The 22,672-nt window shown below is 41.3% G+C and overlaps 1 protein-coding gene across 6 annotated transcripts in view; it reads left to right on the plus strand.

Moving 5' to 3' along the window:
* opn4xb (opsin 4xb) overlaps positions 1-22,672 on the plus strand; it is a 31,001-nt gene that overhangs the window by 5,848 nt on the left and 2,481 nt on the right. For 2 of the 6 annotated variants that reach the window (XM_061901887.1, XM_061901925.1), the window contains exons 2-7: positions 12,479-12,612; positions 12,681-12,884; positions 14,709-14,880; positions 14,963-15,124; positions 17,933-18,040; positions 18,141-18,312. In XM_061901887.1, the coding sequence (XP_061757871.1) occupies positions 12,479-12,612; positions 12,681-12,884; positions 14,709-14,880; positions 14,963-15,124; positions 17,933-18,040; positions 18,141-18,312 (952 nt within the window). Of the gene's footprint in view, positions 1-3,047; positions 3,378-12,227; positions 12,257-12,478; positions 12,613-12,680; positions 12,885-14,708; positions 14,881-14,962; positions 15,125-17,932; positions 18,041-18,140; positions 18,313-22,672 lie in introns of those variants that run through there. The other 4 variants (XM_061901894.1, XM_061901904.1, XM_061901919.1 and 1 more) reach the window with 4 other exon arrangements.

A 22,672-nucleotide genomic window follows, 5' to 3' on the forward strand; every position in this document is an offset into this window, starting at 1 on the left:
GCATCACAGGGTTGGTCTTAAACTGGATTAGAAGTTACTTAACTAACAGGAAATAATACGTGAAGATAGGCGAACACACATCTACAACTCTAAATATATCCTGTAGTGTACCCCAGGAATCAATACTAGTACCAAAAATTGTTCGATCTTTATATAAATATCCAGCAGTTCCACTGTAGACACGGCACAGGAGCCAAGCGTGCAGTTTTTAACAAAGTTTTTAATGTACATAGTTTTTTTTAAATCAAAATATTTCTCCCGCAGAACGTGACTTTTCAGTCATGTCCGTATCCTCTCCCCCTCCTGCCACCGGCCGCTTACTGTTAAAGACAACAGATGATTAGATTGACTCGTACCACCTGCCAGCTGTGTCTCGCTGTCAGCACAACCACTCTGTCCTCAGCACCATGGACAGAGGCGGTTTCCTTTGCTTCTGCAGGCAGCGCTGGCCCCATCTCCCTCCACAATCGCATTATTTCTTATGGGAAAGGTTAGTTCCAACAGACACTTTGTTAGAGACAACTAACAAAAACTGTATAAATCAGGGGTCACCAACCTTTTTGAAACCAAGAGCTACTTCATGGGTACTGCTCAATTTACCTTTTAATAAATAAATCTATATATACATATAAAAAAGATGGGTATTTCTGTCTGTCATTCCATCGTACATTTTTTTTCCTTTTACGGAAGGTTTTTTGTAGAGAATAAATGATGAAAAAAAACACTTAATTGAATGGTTTAAAAGAGGAGAAAACCTGAAAAAAATTAAAATAAAATTTTGAAACATAGTTTATCTTCAATTTCGACTCTTTAAAATTCTAAACTAAACCGAAAAAAATGAAGAGAAAAACTAGCTAATTCCAATATTTTTGAAAAAATAAAAAAAAGAATTTATGGAACATCATTAGTAATTTTTCCTGATTAAGATTAATTTTAGAATTTTGATGACATGTTTTGAATAGGTTAAAATCCAATCTGCACTGTTGGACTATATAACAAATTGGACCAAGCTATATTTCTAACAAAGACAAATCATTATTTCTTCTAGATTTTCCAGAACTAAAATTTAAAAAAATATTCAAAAGACTTTGAAATAAGATTTAAATTTGATTCTACAGATTTTCTAGATTTGCCAGATTTATTTTATTTGAATTTTAATCATAATAAGTTTGAAGAAATATTTCACAAATATTCTTCGTCGAAAAAACAGAAGCTAAAATGAAGAATTAAATCAAAATGGATTTATTATTCTTTAAAATAAAACAAATAAATTTACTTGAACATTGATTAAAATTGTCAGGAAGAAGAAAAAGTAATTTAAAAGATAAAAAGGTACGTGTTTAAAAAAACTAAAATAATTTTTAAGGTGGTATTTTTCTCAAAAAATTTTCTTTCTGAAAGTTACAAGAAGCAAAGTGAAAAAACAAATTAATTTATTTAAACAAGTGAAGAACAAGTCATTAAAATATTTTCTAGGATTTTCAAATTCTATTTGAGTTTTGTCTCTCTTAGAATTAAAAATGTTGAGCAAAGCGAGACCAGCTTGCTACTAAATAAATACAATTTGAAAAATAAAGACAGCTCACTGGTAAGTGCTGCTATTTGAGCTTTTTTTAGAACAGGTCAGCGGGCTACTCATCTGGTCCTTACGGGCGACCTGGTGCACGTGGACACCGCGTTGGTGACCCCTGGTATAAGTGATCATTGTAGCATTTGTAAAATGTATCACAATCTTGTGTTGCATAATCTAGACTTCAAGTGACCTCCTGTTTACAGTATGTTCTAGGTCAGAGGGGTTGAGTGTGTGTGGGTGTGTGTAGGGATGCGGTCAGGAGCTTTTGTATTTCATCTCCCCATCACAACAGTGGAGAGATTTAACGGCATTGTGCAGCGTTGATCATTTGTCACTTGACACACACACACATACACACACACACACACACACACACACATTTGTCGTGCACATACATTGTCATAAAGGGAATTAATTCTCTGAAGAGATGAATGGTTGAAGTGAAACATAGTGCAGAATGACTAAGAGAATGAATTGAATAATGCAATGGACATGCACGAGCGTACACTTAAACATGCATGAGAACGTCAACGGTGATATAATGTGTTCTCTTCGGACCATTACATTGATTTACTCGACCTAAATACAATTTATGATAGCATTCTCTTACTTAAGCCAGTACTTCACACAAGGACAACGTCGTGCAATATGGAGGTCAAATTGGGAAAAATGTCAGAAAGTTGAGCTCATAGGACTAGATAATACAATCCCTCAGATTAATCAGCACTTAGTGTTGAGTGGTGGGTGTGGGGAGTTAGGGGCAAAAGCTTCACTGGGGTCTTCAGGTGGGCACCCTCTTTCATTGGTGTTTCGTTGATAGGCCCACGACACCTCCGGAGGGCTGAACGGCAACACTCCCGTCCAAAAGCAGAACCTAGTAACTCACTTCTAGAGATACCCTTGAGACACTAGGTTTTTCTGCTGTATCTACGCGGTTATGTGGTATTTGCTAGGTCCTGCCATGCGCGTAACAGCTTACTTATGTAACAAATTACAATATCGAATATACTAATGTATAGCATGTCACTTAGTAACTCCAAAATTATTATCAGCTCAGTTTTGACCAAAATTGAGTTACTGGGTTTTGCCTTTGGACGGGAGAAAATCTGGCACCCCAGGTGTGCCCCCCTCTGCCTTTACCCATAGATGTCATTTAGCGGCCCAGTTTGGGTCCTTTCCCTTGAACCGTATCAATCAATCAATCGATGTTTATTTATATAGCCCTAAATCACAAATGTCTCAAAGGACTGTACAAACCACTACGACTACGACATCCTCGGAAAAACACACATAAGGGCAAGGAAAACTCACACCCAGTGGGACGCCAGTGACAATGATGACTATGAGATATTTCACTGGGGCACGTGCCCCACTGTTGATCTGCAGTGCCCCAGTAAAAATTTCACCGATTAAAAAAAAAAAATGCTTCAGAGTTTTAAGTCTACATAACATAGACAACAGCGCACATACGACTTAGTATGGTAATTGATTGCTACTGTATTTACTCCACTAACAATGAGCACATGGCTAATTGATGTGGTAATTTATTCACGTGTGGATCGAGATTTCGGTTGAGAGAGAGACAGGGCCGAAAGAGAGAGAGAGAGAGAGAGAGAGAGAGAGAGAGCGAGAGAGAGAGAGAGACAGAGGGGCTGCGAATCACTGCGTGAGGTAGCTAACGTTAGCCAACAACAATTTGTTAATTACATTATTTTGATTTTGATTTGAATCAAACTGTAACTCCTAGATGGATTTAAGAAAGTTATTCGCCCGCAGCAGAAAAGAAGCAGCAGGAATGAGAGATGTAAGTGAAGTCCTAGCAAGCTAGGCAACATCATTGTCTTAAGTTGATGCTAAGTTAGCTAACGTTCTTCCTTGTATCAAGACAAACATATTCATTTGCTGTACGAGCTGTCGGGGGAATTTCCAATGAACATGAAACATAATGTTGGTTATTGTCTGCTGGTTCTGCATCAATGATGATTTGGAGTCAGCATGTGTGAGTTGAGTGCTTCTCAAATTGTTTATCTGCAGGAAGAACATTTTTTTTCCATATCATCAAGTCGTGAGCCAAATGTTTAAATCATTCAAGTTTATTTCACAGAAAAATTGCACAGTAGACTTGTTTTGTTAATCGGTGTGGCTTTGACTAAAATAATCTTGTTTTGTCACCAGAAAAATGGCTACAGCTAAAGCATCTGGTTTTGTTTCCAGAAAAAATAGTAACATTTATGTATTTGTTTTCAGAAAGATGGCTGAAAATATCGGTTTTTGTTGCCACATTTAGATTTAAAAAAAATATATTCCCATGTCTGTCCTGAGTCCTCCTCCAACTTGTTAGTCGGTTTGCCTTTTGCTAAAATACTCACTAATAATCACTAGAAAAAAGGCTAAAATAATCTGGTTTTGTTGCCAAAATTTGTTTTTTTTCTCCTTAAACTTTTTTTTTTTTCATGCACACATCTGACTGCGACTCACTGAAAATGACACACAAACCACTTTTATATCACGACCCAGCAGTTGGGAACCACTGGTCAACTGTATAACAGTTACTGTAATATTTCCATGTCTGTCCAGAGTGATTGACCACTTTGCAAAAATGAAAACGAGACGTTACAGTTTACTTCTCAGAAAATGATTCCCTGAACAGACACACAACAGTTGTTAATTTATTCTACTACTGTGGCTTTATTGTTTTGTGTATATTTTATAGTTTTGTGTATCTGAAATAGGATTAGCCACATTGCCATAAATGGAAATTAAATAATATAAAAGAACCCAGAGATGTAGGGGTGCTTAATTTTTTGTTTTACTTTTGTAGATGTTAAATTTGCAGATGATTACTGCAATATATATTTCAAAAAGATTCATTGCTCTTCCTTTTTGCTTTTACCAGTAGCAGTTTAGAAGTCTGGAGTAAAAAAGTGCACAAGTAGGTCAAATGCATTAGTTAATTTCAGGTGGTTAATCAAAGATCCATACAACATAATCTGATATGATTTCATAGTTTAAAGCACTATTTATGTATTTTTTATGATAAATAAGGGCTAAAAATGTGTTTGCTTGCGCGCTTTGCACGCTCACATGAATTATTTGTGCCCCAGGTGTGCCCCAGTACAGTATTAGGTCTAGTGACGCCCCTGGTCTGCCTCCTCTTGTTGTCGAACCTGATCAACCACCAGCTTTCTCCTCCGGGCTAATGTTGCCTTGTGCCATGTGGGTCGACTAGCCCCAAGTCCAAACCCACCTCTTCTGTGCTGCACTTGTCCTACTATGTCTCCATGCCTGAGAGCAGATTTGGCTTGTTGCACAGCCTCAGATGGGATCAATTTCCTCCCGGTTGCCAGTCTGGGAGCAACCGGGATCACCTCATCTTGAGACTCAGTCAGTGTCATTCTCAGCCTCACCTTGGTGCATTTTAACTCCTCCGTGAGGCTAGAGATGGGCAAGTCTACCACTTAATTCACAAATCCAAATAAAGTGAAAGTACAGCAGTACATCGGTTGTTGTTAGTAATAGGTTCCGAAATTGGAAGAAAACCAAATACATTATATGAATCCAATCAATTCATTGCACTCAAAGACATGAACACAACCCATTTTATCGAGAATAATTCTGCTTTCACGAGCAGGAAAATAATCTGAAATGAATAAACTGAATAAATGAACATTAAACATCACTTTTACATTTATTGAATAGTGTTGCTCACCTTCTTTATCAAAGTCAGGATTAATGGTTACAATGAGCATGTTTTGTAGTAAGGCATGATACTGCATGATACTGATAAAGCATTGCCTTGCGTCCCCCAGGGAGTCCACCTCACTATTTGAGAAGAACTGAATTAGGGTAGGCACAATACGAAGGCCCTGAGTAGGGTTCAATCCCGAACTTGGGATCTTTCTGTTTGGAGTTTGCATGTTCTCCCCCATGACTGCGTGGGTTCCCTCCGTGTACCCCGGCTTCCTCCCACTTCCAAAGACATGCACCTGGGGATAGGTTGATTGGCAACACTAAATTGGCCCTAGTGTGTGAATGTTGTCTGTCTATCTGTGTTGGCCCTGGGATGAGGTTGCGACTTGTCCATGGTGTACCCCGCCTTCCGCCCGAATGCAGCTGAGATAGGCTCCAGCCCCCCCTCCCCCCAGCCACCCATTACCCCCCCCCCCCCCCCCATAAATTATAGTTAAATACAGAATAAGACAAATATGTAAACACGCTGACACATTTGAAGGATTTTTAATTATTATGATTTATTTTAAAGCCTCATTTTAGGAAGCAGGGACAGGCAACTAAGTGCTTACAGTAAATAAAATGTTATTAAATATGCAATCAGGACACTTTGCTTAGGAGAGATGGGATTTTTGGTACTTAGAAATGAGCTGGATGTTTAGGAGCTGTTCCTTTCAAGGAGTCGTTCAATAGACTGGCTCTTTATGATCCAATAAGATAGGATGTGGATTAAAATAATAATCAAAATTACCATATTTTGTGGGAAATTATTCTGAAATATTGACAATATTTGTGTTTCTGTTGGGCCATGTCACCATGCTTAGACCGTGACATGACATCAATAGTTTGGATTTTCCTTCGCCAAAAAACTTTGTAGCACAAGATCATTTCAACAATGCAGAAATAATAAGTGAGAATGAAATGTACCCTATATTGCCAAAAGTATTCGGCCACCTGCCTGTACTCACATATGAACTTGAAGTGCCATCCCATGGAATTGTCCAACATTTTTTGGTATCTTGGAGCATTCAAAGTTCCGTTCACTGGATGCCCAAGTCCTGAGAAACCAACCCCATACCATAATTCCTCCTCCACCAAATTTCACACTCGGCACAATGCATTCCGAAATGTAGCGTTCTCCTGGCAACCTCCAAACCCAGATTGTTCCATCAGATTGCCAGATGGAAAAGCGTGACTCATCAGTCCAGAGAAGGCGTCTCCACTGCTCTGGAGTCCAGTGGCGACGTGCTTTACACCACTGCATCCCACGCTTTGCATTGGACTTGGTGATGTATGGCTTAGATGTTGCTGCTCGGCCATGGAAACCCATTCTACGAAGCTCTCTGAGGTGCTGTACATGGGCTAATTGGAAGGTCACATGAAGTTTGGACCACTGTAGCAACTGACTGTCTTTGCACTATGCGCGTCAGTATCCGCCGACCCCTCTCTCTGTCAGTTTACGTGGCCTAGTAGTTAGAGTGTCCGCCCTGAGATCGGTAGGTTGTGAGTTCAAACCCTGGCCGAGTCATACCAAAGACTATAAAATTGAGACCCATTACCTCCCTGCTTGGTACTCAGCATCAAGGATTGGAATTGGGGATCAAATCACCAAGTATGATTCCCGGGCGCGGCACCACTGCTCCCCTCACCTCCCAGGAGGTGGAACAAGGGGATGGGTCAAATGCAGAGTACAAATTTCACCACACCGAGTGTGTGTGTGACAATCACTGGTACTTTAATTTTAACTTTAACTTAAACTACTACTTGGTGGCTGACTTGCTGTTGTTCCCAAACTCTTCACTTTTCTTATTATAAAGTTGACTTTAGAATATTTAGGAGCGAGGACATTTCACGACTGGATTTGTTGCACAGGTGGCATCCTATGACAGTTTGAAGATGAAAATCACTGAGAGCGGCCCATTCTTTCACAAATGTTTGTAGAAACAGTCTCCCTGCCTAAGTGCTTGATTTTATACACCGGGCCAAGTGATTAGGACACCTGATTCTCATCATTCGGATGGGTGGCCAAATACTTTTGGCAATGTAGTGTAAAAGTGTATATAAAAAGTATTAATGAATTTACTCTGTCTCATTTCCTAGTCCATGGGTCGGCAACCCAAAATGTTGAAAGAGCCATATTGGACCAAAAATACAAAAACAAATCGCAAAACAAATTTAAAAGCCATACTACATACAGATAGTGCGTCATGAGATATAAATTGAATTAAGAGGACTTAAAGGAAACTAAATGAGCTCAAATATAGCTACAAATGAGGCATAATGATGCAATGTGTACATATTCCATCCATTTTCTACCGTTTATTCCCTTTGGGGTCGCAGGGGGCGCTGGTGCTTATCTCAGCTACAATCGGACGGAAGGCGGCGTACACCCTGGACACGTCGGCACCTCATCGCAGGGCCAACACAGATAGACAGACAACATTCACAGTCACATTCACACACTAGGGCCAATTTAGTGTTGCCAATCAACCTATCCCCAGGTGCATGTCTTTGGAAGTGGGAGGAAGCCGGAGTACCCGGAGGGAACCCACGCAGTCACAGGGATGACATGCAAACTCCACACAGAAAGATCCCGAGCCTGGGAATGAACCCAAGACTGCAGGACCTTCGTATTGTGAGGCAGACGCACCAACCCCTCTGCCACCGTGAAGCCCTGTGTACATATTGGAGGACAAACATGACACAAACCTCCCTAATTGTTATAAAAAAATCTGTTTACATTAAACATGCCTCACTGATTCGAGTATTTGGCGAGCGCCGTTTTGTCCTACTAATTTTAGCGGTCCTTGAACGCACCGTGGTTTGTTTGCATGTACAACTTTCTCCGACTCTCTAGGACGTGATTTATGCCACCTCTTTTCCTGTCTCATTTTGTCCACCAAACTTTTAACGTTGTGCGTGAATGCACAAAGGTGAGTTTTGTTGATGTTATTGACTTGTGTGGAGTGCTAATCAGACATATTTGGTCCCTGCATAACTGCAAGCTAATCGATGCTAACATGCTATTTAGACTAGCTATATGTACACATTGCATCATTATGCCTCATTTGTAACTATATTTGAGCTCATTTAGTTTCCTTTAAGTCCTTTTAATTCAATTTATATCTCATGACACACTATCTACTATTTACCATGAATTGATTAACGTCCTTTTAATTCTCATGACACACTATCTACTATCTGCTATTTACCATGAATTGATTAACGTGGACCCCGACTTAAACAAGTTGAAAAACGTATTCGGGTGTTACCATTTAGTGGTCAATTGTACGGAATATGTACTGTACTGTGCAATCTACTAATAAAAGTTTCAATCAATCAATCAATCTGTATGTAGTATGGCTATTAATTTTTTTGCGGCTCCAGGCAGATTTGTTTTTGTATTTTTGGTCCAATATGGCTCTTTCAACATTTTGGGTTGCCGACCTATGTCCTACAGAAACCATATTAAAACAAAAAACTATTTTTTCCCCTTCATCTTTTTCCATTTTTCATACATTTTTGAAAAAGCTCCAGAGAGCCACTAGGGCCGGGCTAAAGAGCCGCATGCGGCTGTAGAGCCGACAGTTGCAGACCCCCGTCCTAGTGCATACATAAAAAAACGGTAACCCCCAAAAAATGTCTCGCAACTGCAAATTGGTTAAGAGCCGTTCCAAATCTTACATTATTTCGCAAACGTCGGGTTTTAAAATCATCTATTTTACAGGTCGATGTCTTGCATTTACACACTTTATATCCTAGGGACGCAAATGGCACAGACTAAAAAAACGTGCGCGCCAGCAAGATCCACTGATATAACGATGAAGCACATTGAGAAGAGACGAGAGCCAAGCTGACAGTTGTGCTGCCATAACTTTCAAGTGTTACATTAAGAGCCAAGATCAACCAGTCGAAAGCTCTTTCAAGCGTACAATTTAATCCTACAAATTATACCGGTAACCATCAGCGACTGATCCCAAACCTCAAATGACACTAATCCAATTCTGATCTGAACCATTCGTTTTTTTCTCCCTTTAAAGGTGAGCTTTCTTCACGTTCCCAAAATAAGCACAAACACACACTTTGCATGCTGTTTGGCTTGGTGCGTGCAAAAATATGCTTTAATTAGATGAGCTGCGGGGAAACAACAACACAAATCTTATTAAAGGTTGTTTTTGCATGGCGTTTATATTTGATTGATTCGCAAACATAATCCCAGTGCGTACGTGGTGTTTGAGATTCACTTGATAAAATATGACGCCGCCTTCGTTGGTGGTTGGTGCAGCTGGCGAGTGTAATGTGTAATCATCATGTAAACACAAGAGATGTGTGTTAGAGGTCGTCCATCCATCCATCCATCTTCTTCCGCTTATCCGAGGTCGAGTAGCAGGGGCAGCCTAAGCAGGGAAGCTCAGGCTTCCCTCTCCCCATCCACTTCATCCAGCCCGTTGCCAGGCATAGTCTTCCCAACGTGTCCTGGGTCTTCCCCGTGGCCTTCTACTGACCAGATGCCCGAACCACCTCATCTGGCTCCTCTCGATGTGGAGAAGCAGCAGCTTTACTTTGAGCTCCTCCCGGATGGCATAGCTTCTCACCCTGTTATGTGCCTTATTCCACAGTGAGTTATTTTGCACTTGTGTGCCACAGTTGAGATAGTCCAAACAACTAGTCATGTTTTTGATAGTTTCCCAACAAAACATTTTTTTACCGCAAGGTTGAACACTCTTAGGCTAGAAGACAATTTAATTTCTCCGCTCACATTGTCCCACAGTGTCACCCCCGCTATAGATAACGTTTGAGCCTTGAATGTGGAATATACTATGTTGTGTTTGGAGTTATTCCCCGTGGCCTCCTACCGGTCGGACGTTCCCTAAACACCCCCCGAGGGAGGTGTTCGGGTGGCATCCTGACCAGATGCCCGAACCACCTCATCTAGCTCCTCTGGATTTGGAGGAGCAGCGGCTTTACTCTGAGCTCCTCCCGGATGGCAGAGCTTCTCACCCTGTTCTGTCCCTTATTCCACAGTGAGTTCTTTTGAACCTGTGTCCCACAGTTGAGAACACCCAAACAACTAGTCATGTTTTTGATAGTTTCCCAACAAAACATTTTTTTACCGCAAGGTTGAACACTCTTAGGCTATAAGACAGTTTAATTTCTCTGGCAGAGCTTCTCACCCTTTCTCTAAGGGAGAGCTCCGCCACCCCGGCCGAGGAAACTCATTTCGGCCGCCTGTACCCGTGATATTGTCCTCTCAGTCATAACCCAAAGCTCATGACCATAGGTCAGGATGGGAACGTAGATCTACCGGAAAATTGAGAGCTTTGCCTTCCGGCTCAGCTCCTTCTTCACCACAACGGATCGATACAGTGTCCGCATTACTGAAGACTCTGCACCGACCTCACGATCCACTCTTCCCTCACTCATGAACAGGACTCGAGGTACTTGAACTCCTCCACTTGGGGCAAGGTCTCCTCCCCAACCCGGAGATGGCACTCCACCTTTTTCCGGGCGAGAACCATGGACTCGAACCTGGAGGTGCTGATTCTCATCGCAGTCGCTTCAGTTACGTCAGAGGTCGGGTTCAACAAATTGTTAAATTATAATATGCTTTTAAATAAACAGTGTACAGTGTATACCAGGGCTGTCAAACAGGTTTTATTACAGTATTGCAGTTTTTTTCATTTTGCTTACACACAATTTTACTAACTTTGTGTCTGTTTTCTAAAGGTTTTACACATTTTTCCAAACACAAGATTCCATTTTCTTTGTCCCTAAATTATTTCCAAAATGACACACTTTGGTCAAAACATATGCCCATTCATCAAAATAAAGCAAGCATTCGTAAAAATGCACTTGTAAGGAAGAGGGTATAGATCGATTCGCGCCAGGACCACCAGAATGTCTCAGAGTCCGTATCCCCTTTGTTGCCTCGGACCATCTCATCACCCCACTCTTCACCACCTCAATCATTGTGCTCTGAACATTGCATTGCTGCAACATCAACGTACCACCCATAAGACATCTGACTGTTCCCACCCCCACAAATCCTCTATTTACGATCTTCTTGACAATGCATCCATCCATCTTCTTCCGCTTATCCGAGGTCGGGTCGCGGGGGCAGCAGCCTAAACTGTAAACTATTGTCAACCTGCACATTAATGCAGTTTCTATGCCGCTAGACAAAGCTCAAACATAATCTCGTTGAAATGTATGACTTAAGTATTATTATGACAATGACTATAAAGGAATTGATTGATTGAATGATTGGGTTATTGTCATCTCACCCACACAAACTTCAAATGATAACACACTATTGGAGTGAGTTAACCAGAATGTGGATAAATACAAAACACATTTGTAGAAAAACAAAACTATTTCACTATATGAAATCACATGTTTGGGGCATTTTGCCCGACATTTTTAGCATATGTGATGAATGATTACTGTAACTTGACAACATATATTGGCAAATCCGTAGCAATCGTCATTGTTTACCTTGAAGTGGGCCTACACGTAAGGACCTAAACAGAACATAAAAATGTTCTGTAAACTTTTCAAGAACTGCAAAACTGCAAATATGTATTTTTGCCACAGTCAGGTAAAGTAACATATCACAATAGTTAACAATGACATGCACTACAAATTAGAATTTGAGACAAATAAAAGGTTTGAAAAAAATCTGGAGGTATAGATTAGAGATGTCCGATAATGGCTTTTTTGCCGATATCCGATATTCCGATATTGTCCAACTCTTAATTACCGATTCCGATATCAACCGATACCGATATATACAACCGTGAAATTAACTTGTGGAGGTCTTCCTCTCTCTGGGTTCCCTTGGACCACCAATGATGGACATGACAGATTCAGTCCTCTTTCCACACAATGATTTATTTTACAATAAATGTTCTTTTATGCTTTTCAGCAAAGGTCTTGTGTCGGTCAAAATCGCCCGTGAGTACACAAATGTTTTTTCCACTGTCTCCGCTCTCACTCTCGCTCGTTCTCCGACTGCTACTTCTCCACCACCAGCAACTCTCCCTCTCCTTCCCAACGGGTGCCTTTAACAGGGTGACAGGTGATCAGACAAACAGTCTCACCTGTGTCATCTACGTACCTGTCGCTGATTTCGAAGCCGGTCCGGCACACTAAACCTTTCCTTGTGTTTGTGCCTAGCAACAAAAAGCTTCGTAACCTGCCCAACTACTTCATCATGAACCTGGCTGTCAGTGACTTCCTCATGGCCTTTACTCAGTCGCCCATCTTCTTTATCAACTGCCTCTACAAAGAATGGGTCTTTGGAGAAATGGGTAAATCTTTTCTACACAAAGGCAAATGTTCGACGCGTTCAATTTCCTTTTTTTTTTTTTTCCTACAGGCTGTAAGATGTATGCGTTCTGTGGCGCCTTGTTCGGCATCGCGTCCATGATAAATCTCCTCGCCATCTCCATCGACCGCTACCTGGTGATCACCAAGCCGCTGCGGGCCATCCGTTGGAGCTCCAAGCGAAGGACCACGCTGGCCATCATCACCATCTGGCTGTACTCGCTGGCCTGGAGTCTGGCTCCTCTTGTGGGATGGAGTAAGTTGTAAGGAACGTTGGGTCCCATTCAGCAACCGTTTTTAAGAACAAATTTTGTTCAGAGGCCCACTTACGAAGTTTTTAAGGAGATTTTGGTATTCACCAATGTTTTCTTAGCTGGGATTTGTGCGTAGGTAAGAACAAAATCAGATCCAGAGCAGTCATAGGGTGGCCTATTTGTTCTTACGTGTGACAAGTTCCCTTACTTCTATTATTTAATGTTACATTAATATCATATATATATATATATATATATATATATATATATATATATTTATATATATATATATATATATGTATGTATGTATGTATGTATGTATGCATGTATGTATGTATGTTTGTATATATATATATATATATATATATATATATATATATATGTATGAATGTATGTATGTATTTATATAAATGTATGTATGTGTATATATATATATGTGTATGTATGTATGTCTGTATGTATATATATATATATATATAAATGTATGTATGTATATATATATATATGTATGTATGTGTGTATGTGTATATATATAAATGTATGTATGTATACATATATACATACACATATCTATATATATATATACACACACATACATATATACATATGTATATATATTTATATACATATACATATATATATATATATATTTATACATATATATATGTGTATATATATATATACATACATACATACATCCATAAGTACATACATACAAACAGGCTCAGAGACAGCTTCTTTCCCAAAGCTGTCACCATGTTGAACTCTAACTTATAATTATAATAATTCACCCCTATACAATATCATGCCCTAATACCCTACCGTGGAATACTACCCTTTGAGTGCAATACGTCCGACACTGATTGTTATTTATTACTTCGGTACTCTTGTCTTGTTCTGTATATTGTACAGTATTTTGTATTTCTATTGTGTTTTGTCTATTGTACAGGATTGCTTATTATTATTATTTTTATTGGATAGTAGTCTGTTTATTTCAATTGTTAGTTTTTTCCTTTATTACCTCTTGTGTTTTTTATTTCACCCCATATTTGTTCCTACTACCGCAATTTAAGTTGGAGTCTTTAATCTCGTTATATGCAAATATAATGACAATAAAGTCCATTCTATTCTATTCTATACTAAATTACGGAATTAAGGGTGTTTACATATGCATATTGGGGAAATAAGGGCTTGTTTATATGCAAATTATGATGGACACACACGTGCTGACCATTTGGCATTCAGCAATTTAAGAACAGCAGGTGGGTCCAATCTGGCCGTTTAAGAACACGTCATGAATTTGAATGGACTCCTCTAAGGAAATCACTTAGGAAGAAAGATAAGAGGAAAAGGTAGCAACTTATTGCTGAATGGGGCCCATTTACATTCGGTATATAACTTTAATAATAATAATAGGGCGTCACGGTGGCAGAGGGGTTAGTGCGTCTGCCTCACAATACGAAGGTCCTGCAGTCCTGGACTCAAATCCAGGCTCGGGATCTTTCTGTGTGGAGTTTGCATGTTCTCCCCGTGAATGCGTGGGTTCCCTCCGGGTACTCCGGCTTCCTCCCACTTCCAAAGACATGCACCTGGGGATAGGTTGATTGGCAACACTAAATTGGCCCTAGTGTGTGAATGTGAGTGTGAATGTTGTCTGTCTATCTGTGTTGGCCCTGCGATGAGGTGGCGACTTGTCCAGGGTGTACGCCGCCTTCCGCCCGATTGTAGCTGAGATAGGCGCCAGCGCCCCCCGCCACCCCAAAAGGGAATAAGCGGTAGAAAATGGATGGATATAACTTTAATATCATTCTATCATTTAATTTTAGGCTCTTACATCCCCGAGGGCCTGATGACATCGTGCACATGGGACTACGTTACGTACACATTGGCCAACAGAAGCTACACCATGATGCTGTGCTGCTTTGTCTTCTTCATTCCGCTCTTGATCATTTTCTACTGCTACCTCTTCATGTTTCTTGCTGTAAGGAAAACGAGCAGGTGAGGAGGAAGAGTAGGGAGCACCTGCTTTGGTGTTTCGTTATTGACAACAGCTTTAACTTTCTTTTTGCACCGTTGTCAGGGAGGTAGAGAGACTGGGGACCCAAGTGAGGAAATCCACTTTAATCCACCAGAAATCCATCAGGAGCGAGTGGAAGCTGGCCAAAATCGCCTTTGTGGTCATTGTGGTTTATGTCCTCTCGTGGTCGCCGTACGCCTGTGTCACGCTGATATCCTGGTCTGGGTAAGATTCGGTTCTATACTGTTCTTGGAGTAACTATAATGCGTTTTATTATAATTGTAAAAACATTTGTTTTTCACACAGCACAATGTTTTATTTACATATAGTATGTTATGTTACGGGTGTAATAATGGAACTCCCATTGGCTTCGCTGTAAGCAAACTTTTATTTACGTTTATTTACAAACTCCAAAATCAGTGAAGTTGGTACGTCTTGTTAATTGTAAATCAAAACAGAATATAATGATTTGCAAATCCTTTTCAATCTATATTCAATTGAATAGACTGCAAAAACAAGATACTTAAATTTCAAACTGGAAAACTTTGTTATTTTTTTGCAAATATGAGCTTATTTGGAATTAGATGCCTGCAAAGGTGTTTCAAAAAAGCTGGCACAAGTGGCAAAAAACACTGAGAAAGTTGAGGAATGCTCATCACACACTTATTTGGAACATCCCAGAGGTGAACAGGGTAATTGGGAACAGGTGAGTGCTATGAGTGAGTATAAAAGCAGCTTCTATGAAACGATCAGACATTCACAAACAAGGATGGGGCGAGGGTCACCACTTTGTGAACAAATGCCTGAGCAAATTGTGCAACAGTCTAAAAACTAAATTTCTCAACGAGCTATTGCAAGGAATTCAGAGATTTCACCCCTTTAGGTCTGTAATATCAAAAGGTTCAGAGAATCTGGATAAATCACTACCGTTAACATTGGATGCCCGTAATCTTCGATCCCTCAGACAGTACTGCATCAAAAAGGTTATCACCACATGGGCTCAGGAACACTTCAGAAAACCAGTGTCAGTAACTACAGTTCGTCGCTATATCTGAAAGTACAAGTTAAAACTCTACTATGCAAAGCAAAAGCCATTTATCAACAACACCCGGAAAGGCCAACGGCTTCCCTGGGCCTGAGCTCATCTAAGATGGACTGATGTAAAGGGGAAAAGTATTCTGTGATGTGATAAGTCCACATTTGAAATTGGTTCTGGAATTGGGATGTTGTGTACTCCGTAACAAAGAGGAAAAGAACCATCCTGATTGTTATAGCTGCAAAGTTCAAAAGCGAGCATCTGTGATGGTATGGGGGTGTATTAGTGTCCAAGGCATGGGTATCTTACACATCTGTGAAGGCACTATTAAGGCTGAATGTTACATGCAGGTTTTGGAGGAACTTATGTTGCCATCCAAGCAACGTTATAATGGACGCCCTGCTTATTTAAGAAAGACAATGCCAAGCCACGTGTTACAACAGCGTGGCTTCATAGTAAAAGAGTGCGGGTATTTCCTGGCCTGCAGTCCAGACCTTTCTCCCATTGAAAAAGTGTGCCGCATTATAAAGAGTAAAATACCACAACAGAGTCTTCGGACTGTAGAACAACTTAAGCTGTAAATCAAGCAAGAATGGGAAAAAATTCCACCTGAAAAGCTTCAAAAATTGGTCTCCTCAGTTCCCAAATGTTTATTGAGTGTTGTTAAAAGGAAAGGCTGTGTAACACAGTGGTAAAAGTGTTGCTGCCTCAAATTATAAGTTAATGATTATTTGCAACAAAAAATAAACAAACAAAAAAAAAGTTTCTCAGTTAGAACATTAAATATCTTGTCTTTGCAGTCTATTCAATTGAATATAAGTTGAAAATGATTTACAAATCATTATATTCTCTTTTTATTTACGAATTGCACATTTCAACTTCACTGGTTTCGGGTTTTGTAATATTTAGAATGCATTAACATGTCTTTCATCATGATTGTAAACAATGGCAAATTTCCCCAAAAAATACAGTTACCCTTCAACCTATTGAGATACATTTTGTAATAGATAGATAGATAGATAGATAGATTCAAACAATCTATCTATCTATCTATATATCTATCTATCTATCTATCTATCTATCTATCTATCTATCTATCTATCTATCTCTGGAAATTCAAAATTGTAATTTAGTAAACTAAACCGGCCGTATTGGCATGTGTTGCAATGTTAAGATTTCATCATTGATAAATAAACTATCAGACTGCGTGGTCGGTAGTAGTGGGTTTCAGCAGGCCTTTAATTATTATATGCAAAAAAAAAAAAAAGTTTATGAGTTTGAACATCAAATATCTTGTCTTTGTAGTGCATTCAATTGAATATGGGTTCGTAAGGATTTGCAAATCATTGTATTCCGTTTATATTTACATCTAACACAATTTCCCAACTCATATGGAAACGGGGTTTGTATATAGATAGATAGATAGATAGATGGATGGATGGATGGATGGATAGATAGATAGATAGATAGATAGATAGATAGATAGATAGATAGAACTTCATTGATTCTTTGAGGAGAGTTCCCTCAGGTTTGGATCCGCTTGCAACTGTATTTGCTTCCTGAACAGGAATTCAATGTTTGGGGAAAAGCTCCAAATGATCACAAAATATGTTGTTACGCAATATCTAGGCTGACATCCAGGAGCAGATGGTAAAGTTGTTTATACAACCTTTCACAACATTGTGAACAAAATGAGTGAAAATGCGCAAACATAGGTGTTCAGATATACTTGATAGTATCTGTTTCCTGATCACTCAAAGGAGGGAAGGGAGCGTCTGCACACGCGCCAACGCACAGATGCCACACTTTGGCTAATCCTTGAACCCACGTGACCCCTCGATTATGTAACGAAACATCAAGAGATCAAGGCAACTTTGAGCCGGAGTCAGCTTTTTGTGGTCCACTACATAGGACATTTAGATCCACATAATCTTTTGCAAATCTACAATGGAAGGGACAGGATTTAACCTGATTTTTTATCACTCCGTCTCATCCAGGCATGCGAACATCTTATCGCCGTACTCCAAAGCTGTACCTGCAATCATCGCAAAAGCCTCCGCTATCTACAATCCATTCATCTATGCCATCATTCACAATAAATACAGGTAACCCATGCAACCACCTGTTGAAAAAAACAAATCATGTGTTAAAGCACAATGCACATGATGGCTTAATTATGCCACAATTTTTTTTTGCTGTGTTCAGGATGACTCTGGCGGAAAAGTTCCCCTGCTTGTGGTTTCTGTCCCCCGTCCCTCGGAAGGATTGCGCCTCCTCCTCCATCAGCGAGTCCTCCTTCAGGGACTCCATCATCAGTCGCCAGTCCACAGCATCCAGGACTCACTTTATTAGCAGGTCCTCTAAACTCACTGACAGGGTAAATAAACAGAGCAAATACGCAAATTAAATCTTTTTCTAAAGTCCGGTAAGGGAGTTTTCAGTTTCTGGAGAGGCGCGCAGCCCCACAACAGTGTTGTGCCACCGCACATTTCTGTTCTTTTTACATGAGGTTGTGAAGCTGCAACACAACATACCAAAGCCTTGACATTTGCGATGTGTACAGAAGGATCCTTGTAATAATTTTTCTTATATAGGATGGAAGGAAGGATACTTCATCTTCATTGCACAAGTGCAACAAAATGTCATTTTCAGCACAGTCACGTTCAAGAGCAGACATACACTATATTGGCAAAAGTATTTGGCCACCCATCCAAATGATCAGAATCAGGTATCAGGTGAATAAAATCAAGCACTTAGGCATGGAGACTGTTTCTAACCTTGTTCCCAACCTTGTGGGAACAGTTTTTTCCCCCTCTTCCAACGTGACTGTGCACCATTTCACAAGGCTAGGTCCATATAGACATGGGTAACAGAGTCTGGTGTGGATCAACTTGACTGGCCTGCACAGAGTCCTGATCCGCACCCGATAGAACACCTTTGGGATGAATTAGAACAGAGACTGAGAGCCAGGCCTTCTCGACCAACGTCAGTGTCTGACCTCACCAATGCACTTTTGGAAGAATGGTGGAAAATTCCTATAAACACACTCCGCAACCTTGTGGACAGCCTTCCCAGAAAAGTTGAAGCTGAAATAGCTTCAAAATATGGGCCGACATCATATTGAACCCTATGGGTTTGGAATGGGATGGCGCTTCAAGTTCATATGTGAGCCAAATACTTTTGGCAATATAGTGTGCAGTAATTGTAGACAGCCTAAATACAAAAGGTTAGATGTTCAAAGATTCATTCTTATTGTTATTTTTTTTCATAGCAATGAAAAAAACACCATAACAGCAGACAACAACAAAGTAAAAACGACTATTAAGTATTTGGCCACCCATCCAAATGATCAGAATCAGGTGTCCTAATCACACAGGTGTATAAAATCAAGACTGTTTCTAACCTTGTGCCCAACCTTGTGGGAACATTTTTTTCCCCTCTTCCAACGTGACTGTGCACCAGTTCACAAAGCAAGGTCCATAAAAACATGGATGACAGAGTCTGGTGTGGCTCAACTTGACTGGCCTGCACAGAGTCCTGACCCGAACCCGATAGAACACCTTTGGGATGAATTAGAATGGAGACTGAGAGCCAGGCCTTCTCGACCGTCAGTGTCTGACTTCACCAATGCACTTTTAGAAGAATGTTTGAAAATTCCTATAAACACACTCCGCAACCTTGTGGACAGCCTTCCCAGAAGAGTTGAAGCTATAATATCTGCAAAAAGTGGACCGACATCATATTGAACCCTATGGGTTTGGAATGGGATGGCGCTTCTAGTTCATATGTGAGCCAAATACTTTTGGCAATAAAGTGTACAGTAATTGCAAACAGCCTAAATACAAAAGGTTAGATGTTCAAAGACTCATTGTTATTGTTAATTGTTTCCATCCATCATCTTCCGCTTATCCGAGGTCGGGTCGCGGGGGCAACAGCCTAAGCAGGGAAACCCAGACTTCCCTCTCCCCAGCCACTTCGTCTAGCTCTTCCCGGGGGATCCCGAGGCGTTCCCAGGCCAGCCGGGAGACATAGTCTTCCCAACGTGTCCTGGGTCTTCCCAGTGGCCTCCTACCGGTTGGACGTGCCCTAAACACCTCCCTAGGGAGGCGTTCGGGTGGCATCCTGACCAGATGCCCGAACCACCTCATCTGGCTCCTCTCGATGTGAAGGAGCAGCGGCTTTACTTTGAGTCCCTCCCGGATGGCAGAGCTTCTCACCCTATCTCTAAGGGAGAGCCCCGCCACACGGCGGAGGAAACTCATTTCGGCCGCTTGTACCCGTGATCTTATCCTTTCGGTCATGACCCAAAGCTCATGACCATAGGTTAGGATGGGAACGTAGATCGACCGGTAAATTGAGAGTTTTGCCTTCCGGCTCAGCTCCTTCTTCACCACAACGGACCGGTACAACGTCCGCATTACTGAAGATGCCGCACCGATCCGCCTGTCGATCTCACGATCCACTCTTCCCCCACTCGTGAACAAGACTCCTAGGTACTTGAACTCCTCCACTTGGGGCAGGGTCTCCTCCCCAACCCGGAGATGGCACTCCGCCCTTTTCCGGGCGAGAACCATGGACTCGGACTTGGAGGTGCTGATTCTCATTCCGGTCGCTTCACACTCGGCTGCGAACCGATCCAGCGAGAGCTGAAGATCCCGGTCAGATGAAGCCATCAGGACCACATCATCTGCAAAAAGCAGAGACCTAATCCTGCGGTTACCAAACCGGAACCCCTCAACGCCTTGACTGCGCCTAGAAATTCTGTCCATAAAAGTTATGAACAGAATCGGTGACAAAGGACAGCCTTGGCGAAGTCCAACCCTCACTGGAAATGTGTTCGACTTACTGCCGGCAATGCGGACCAAACTCTGGCACTGATCGTACAGGGAACGGACCGCCACAATAAGACAGTCCAATACCCCATATTCTCTGAGCACTCCCCACAGGACTTCCCAAGGGACACGGTCGAATGCCTTCTCCAAGTCCACAAAGCACATGTAGACTGGTTGGGCAAACTCTCATGCACCCTCAAGAACCCTGTCGAGAGTATAGAGCTGGTCCACAGTTCCACGACCAGGACGAAAACCACACTGTTCCTCCTGAATCCGAGGTTCGACTATCCGACGTAGCCTCCTCTCCAGTACACCTGAATAAACCTTACTGGGAAGGCTGAGGAGTGTGATCCCACGATAGTTGGAACACACCCTCCGGTCCCCCTTCTTAAAGAGAGGAACCACCACCCCGGTCTGCCAATCCAGAGGTACCGCCCCCAATGTCCACGCGATGCTGCAAAGTCTTGTCAACCAAGACTGTTGTTAATTGTTTTCATAGCAATAAAAAAAGACACCATAACAGCAGAGAACAACAAAGTAAAAACGACGATTAAGTATGTGGCCACCCATGCAAATGATCAGAACCAGTTGTCCTAATCACTGGTGTATAAAATCAAGACTGTTTCTAACCTTGTGCCCAACCTTGTGGGAACATTTTTTTCCCCTCTTCCAACATGAATGTGCACCAGTGCACAACGCAAGGTCCATAAAGAAATGGATGACAGAGTCTGGTGTGGATCAACTTGACTGGCATGCACAGAGTCCTGACCTGAACCCTATAGAACACCTTTGGGATGAATTAGAACAGAGACTGAGAGCCAAGCCTTCTTGACCATCAGTGTCTGACCTCACCAATCCACTTTTGAAAGAATGGTGGAAAATTCCTAAAAACACACTCTGCAACCTTGTGGACAGTCTTCCCAGAAGAGTTGAAGCTATAATAGCTGCAAAAGGTGGACCGACATTATATTGAACCCTATGGGTTAGGAATGGGATGACGCTTCAAGTTCTTATGTGAGTCAAGGCAGGTGGCCAAATACTTTTGGCAATATAGTGTATAGTAATTGTAAACAGCCTAAATACAAAAGGTTAGATGTTCAAAGATTCATTGTTATTGTTGTTATTTGTTTTCAAAAGACACCACAACAGCAAACAACAAAGTAAAAACGACTATTAAGAATTTTGGACAGCTTATACAGACATGTGAATGGTTTAAAAAATGGTCAGTAAAAGTGAAGCTCACCACCTAGAGCTCGGAAGCCCATTTAGATTTTGTCCAAGAATAATATCCATCCATTTTGTACCATTTGTCCCTCACCCATGATGCTGGAGCCTATCCCAGCTGCATCCAGGCGGAAGGCGGGGTGCACCCTGGACAAGTAGGCCCCTCATGACAGGGCCAACACAGATAGACAGACAACATTCACACTCACATTCACACACTAGGGCCAATTTTAGTGTTGCCAATCAACCTATCCCCAGGTGCATGTCTTTGGAGGCGGGAGGAAGCCGGAGTACCCGGTGGGAACCCACGCAGTCACGGGGAGAACATGCAAACTCCACACAGAAAGACCCTGAGCCCGGGGGTCGAACCCAGGACCTTCGTATTGTGAGGGACACGCACTAACACCTTTTTTACACCGTGCTGCCCTGTCCAAAAATAGTTATTTTTCAATCAAACATGACATTTAATGTTTACAATATGTCTAAAAGAAGAATAAAACTTTATGTTCTGCCGCACCAGAATCAGCAGTGGCTGCTTCATCTTAGTTAAAACCCCACAGCAAACACTCACTCCCAGCAGTCCAATGATGCCTTCGATGGTGAGTGAGTGATCTAGACCAGTGGTCCCCAACCACCAGGCCGTGTCCTGATTGGTACCAAGCCGCAGAATAATTTTTGATT

The sequence above is a fragment of the Nerophis ophidion genome, linkage group LG01 (genome assembly GCF_033978795.1).
Source record: "Nerophis ophidion isolate RoL-2023_Sa linkage group LG01, RoL_Noph_v1.0, whole genome shotgun sequence".
Classification (NCBI taxonomy): Eukaryota; Metazoa; Chordata; class Actinopteri; order Syngnathiformes; family Syngnathidae; genus Nerophis; species Nerophis ophidion.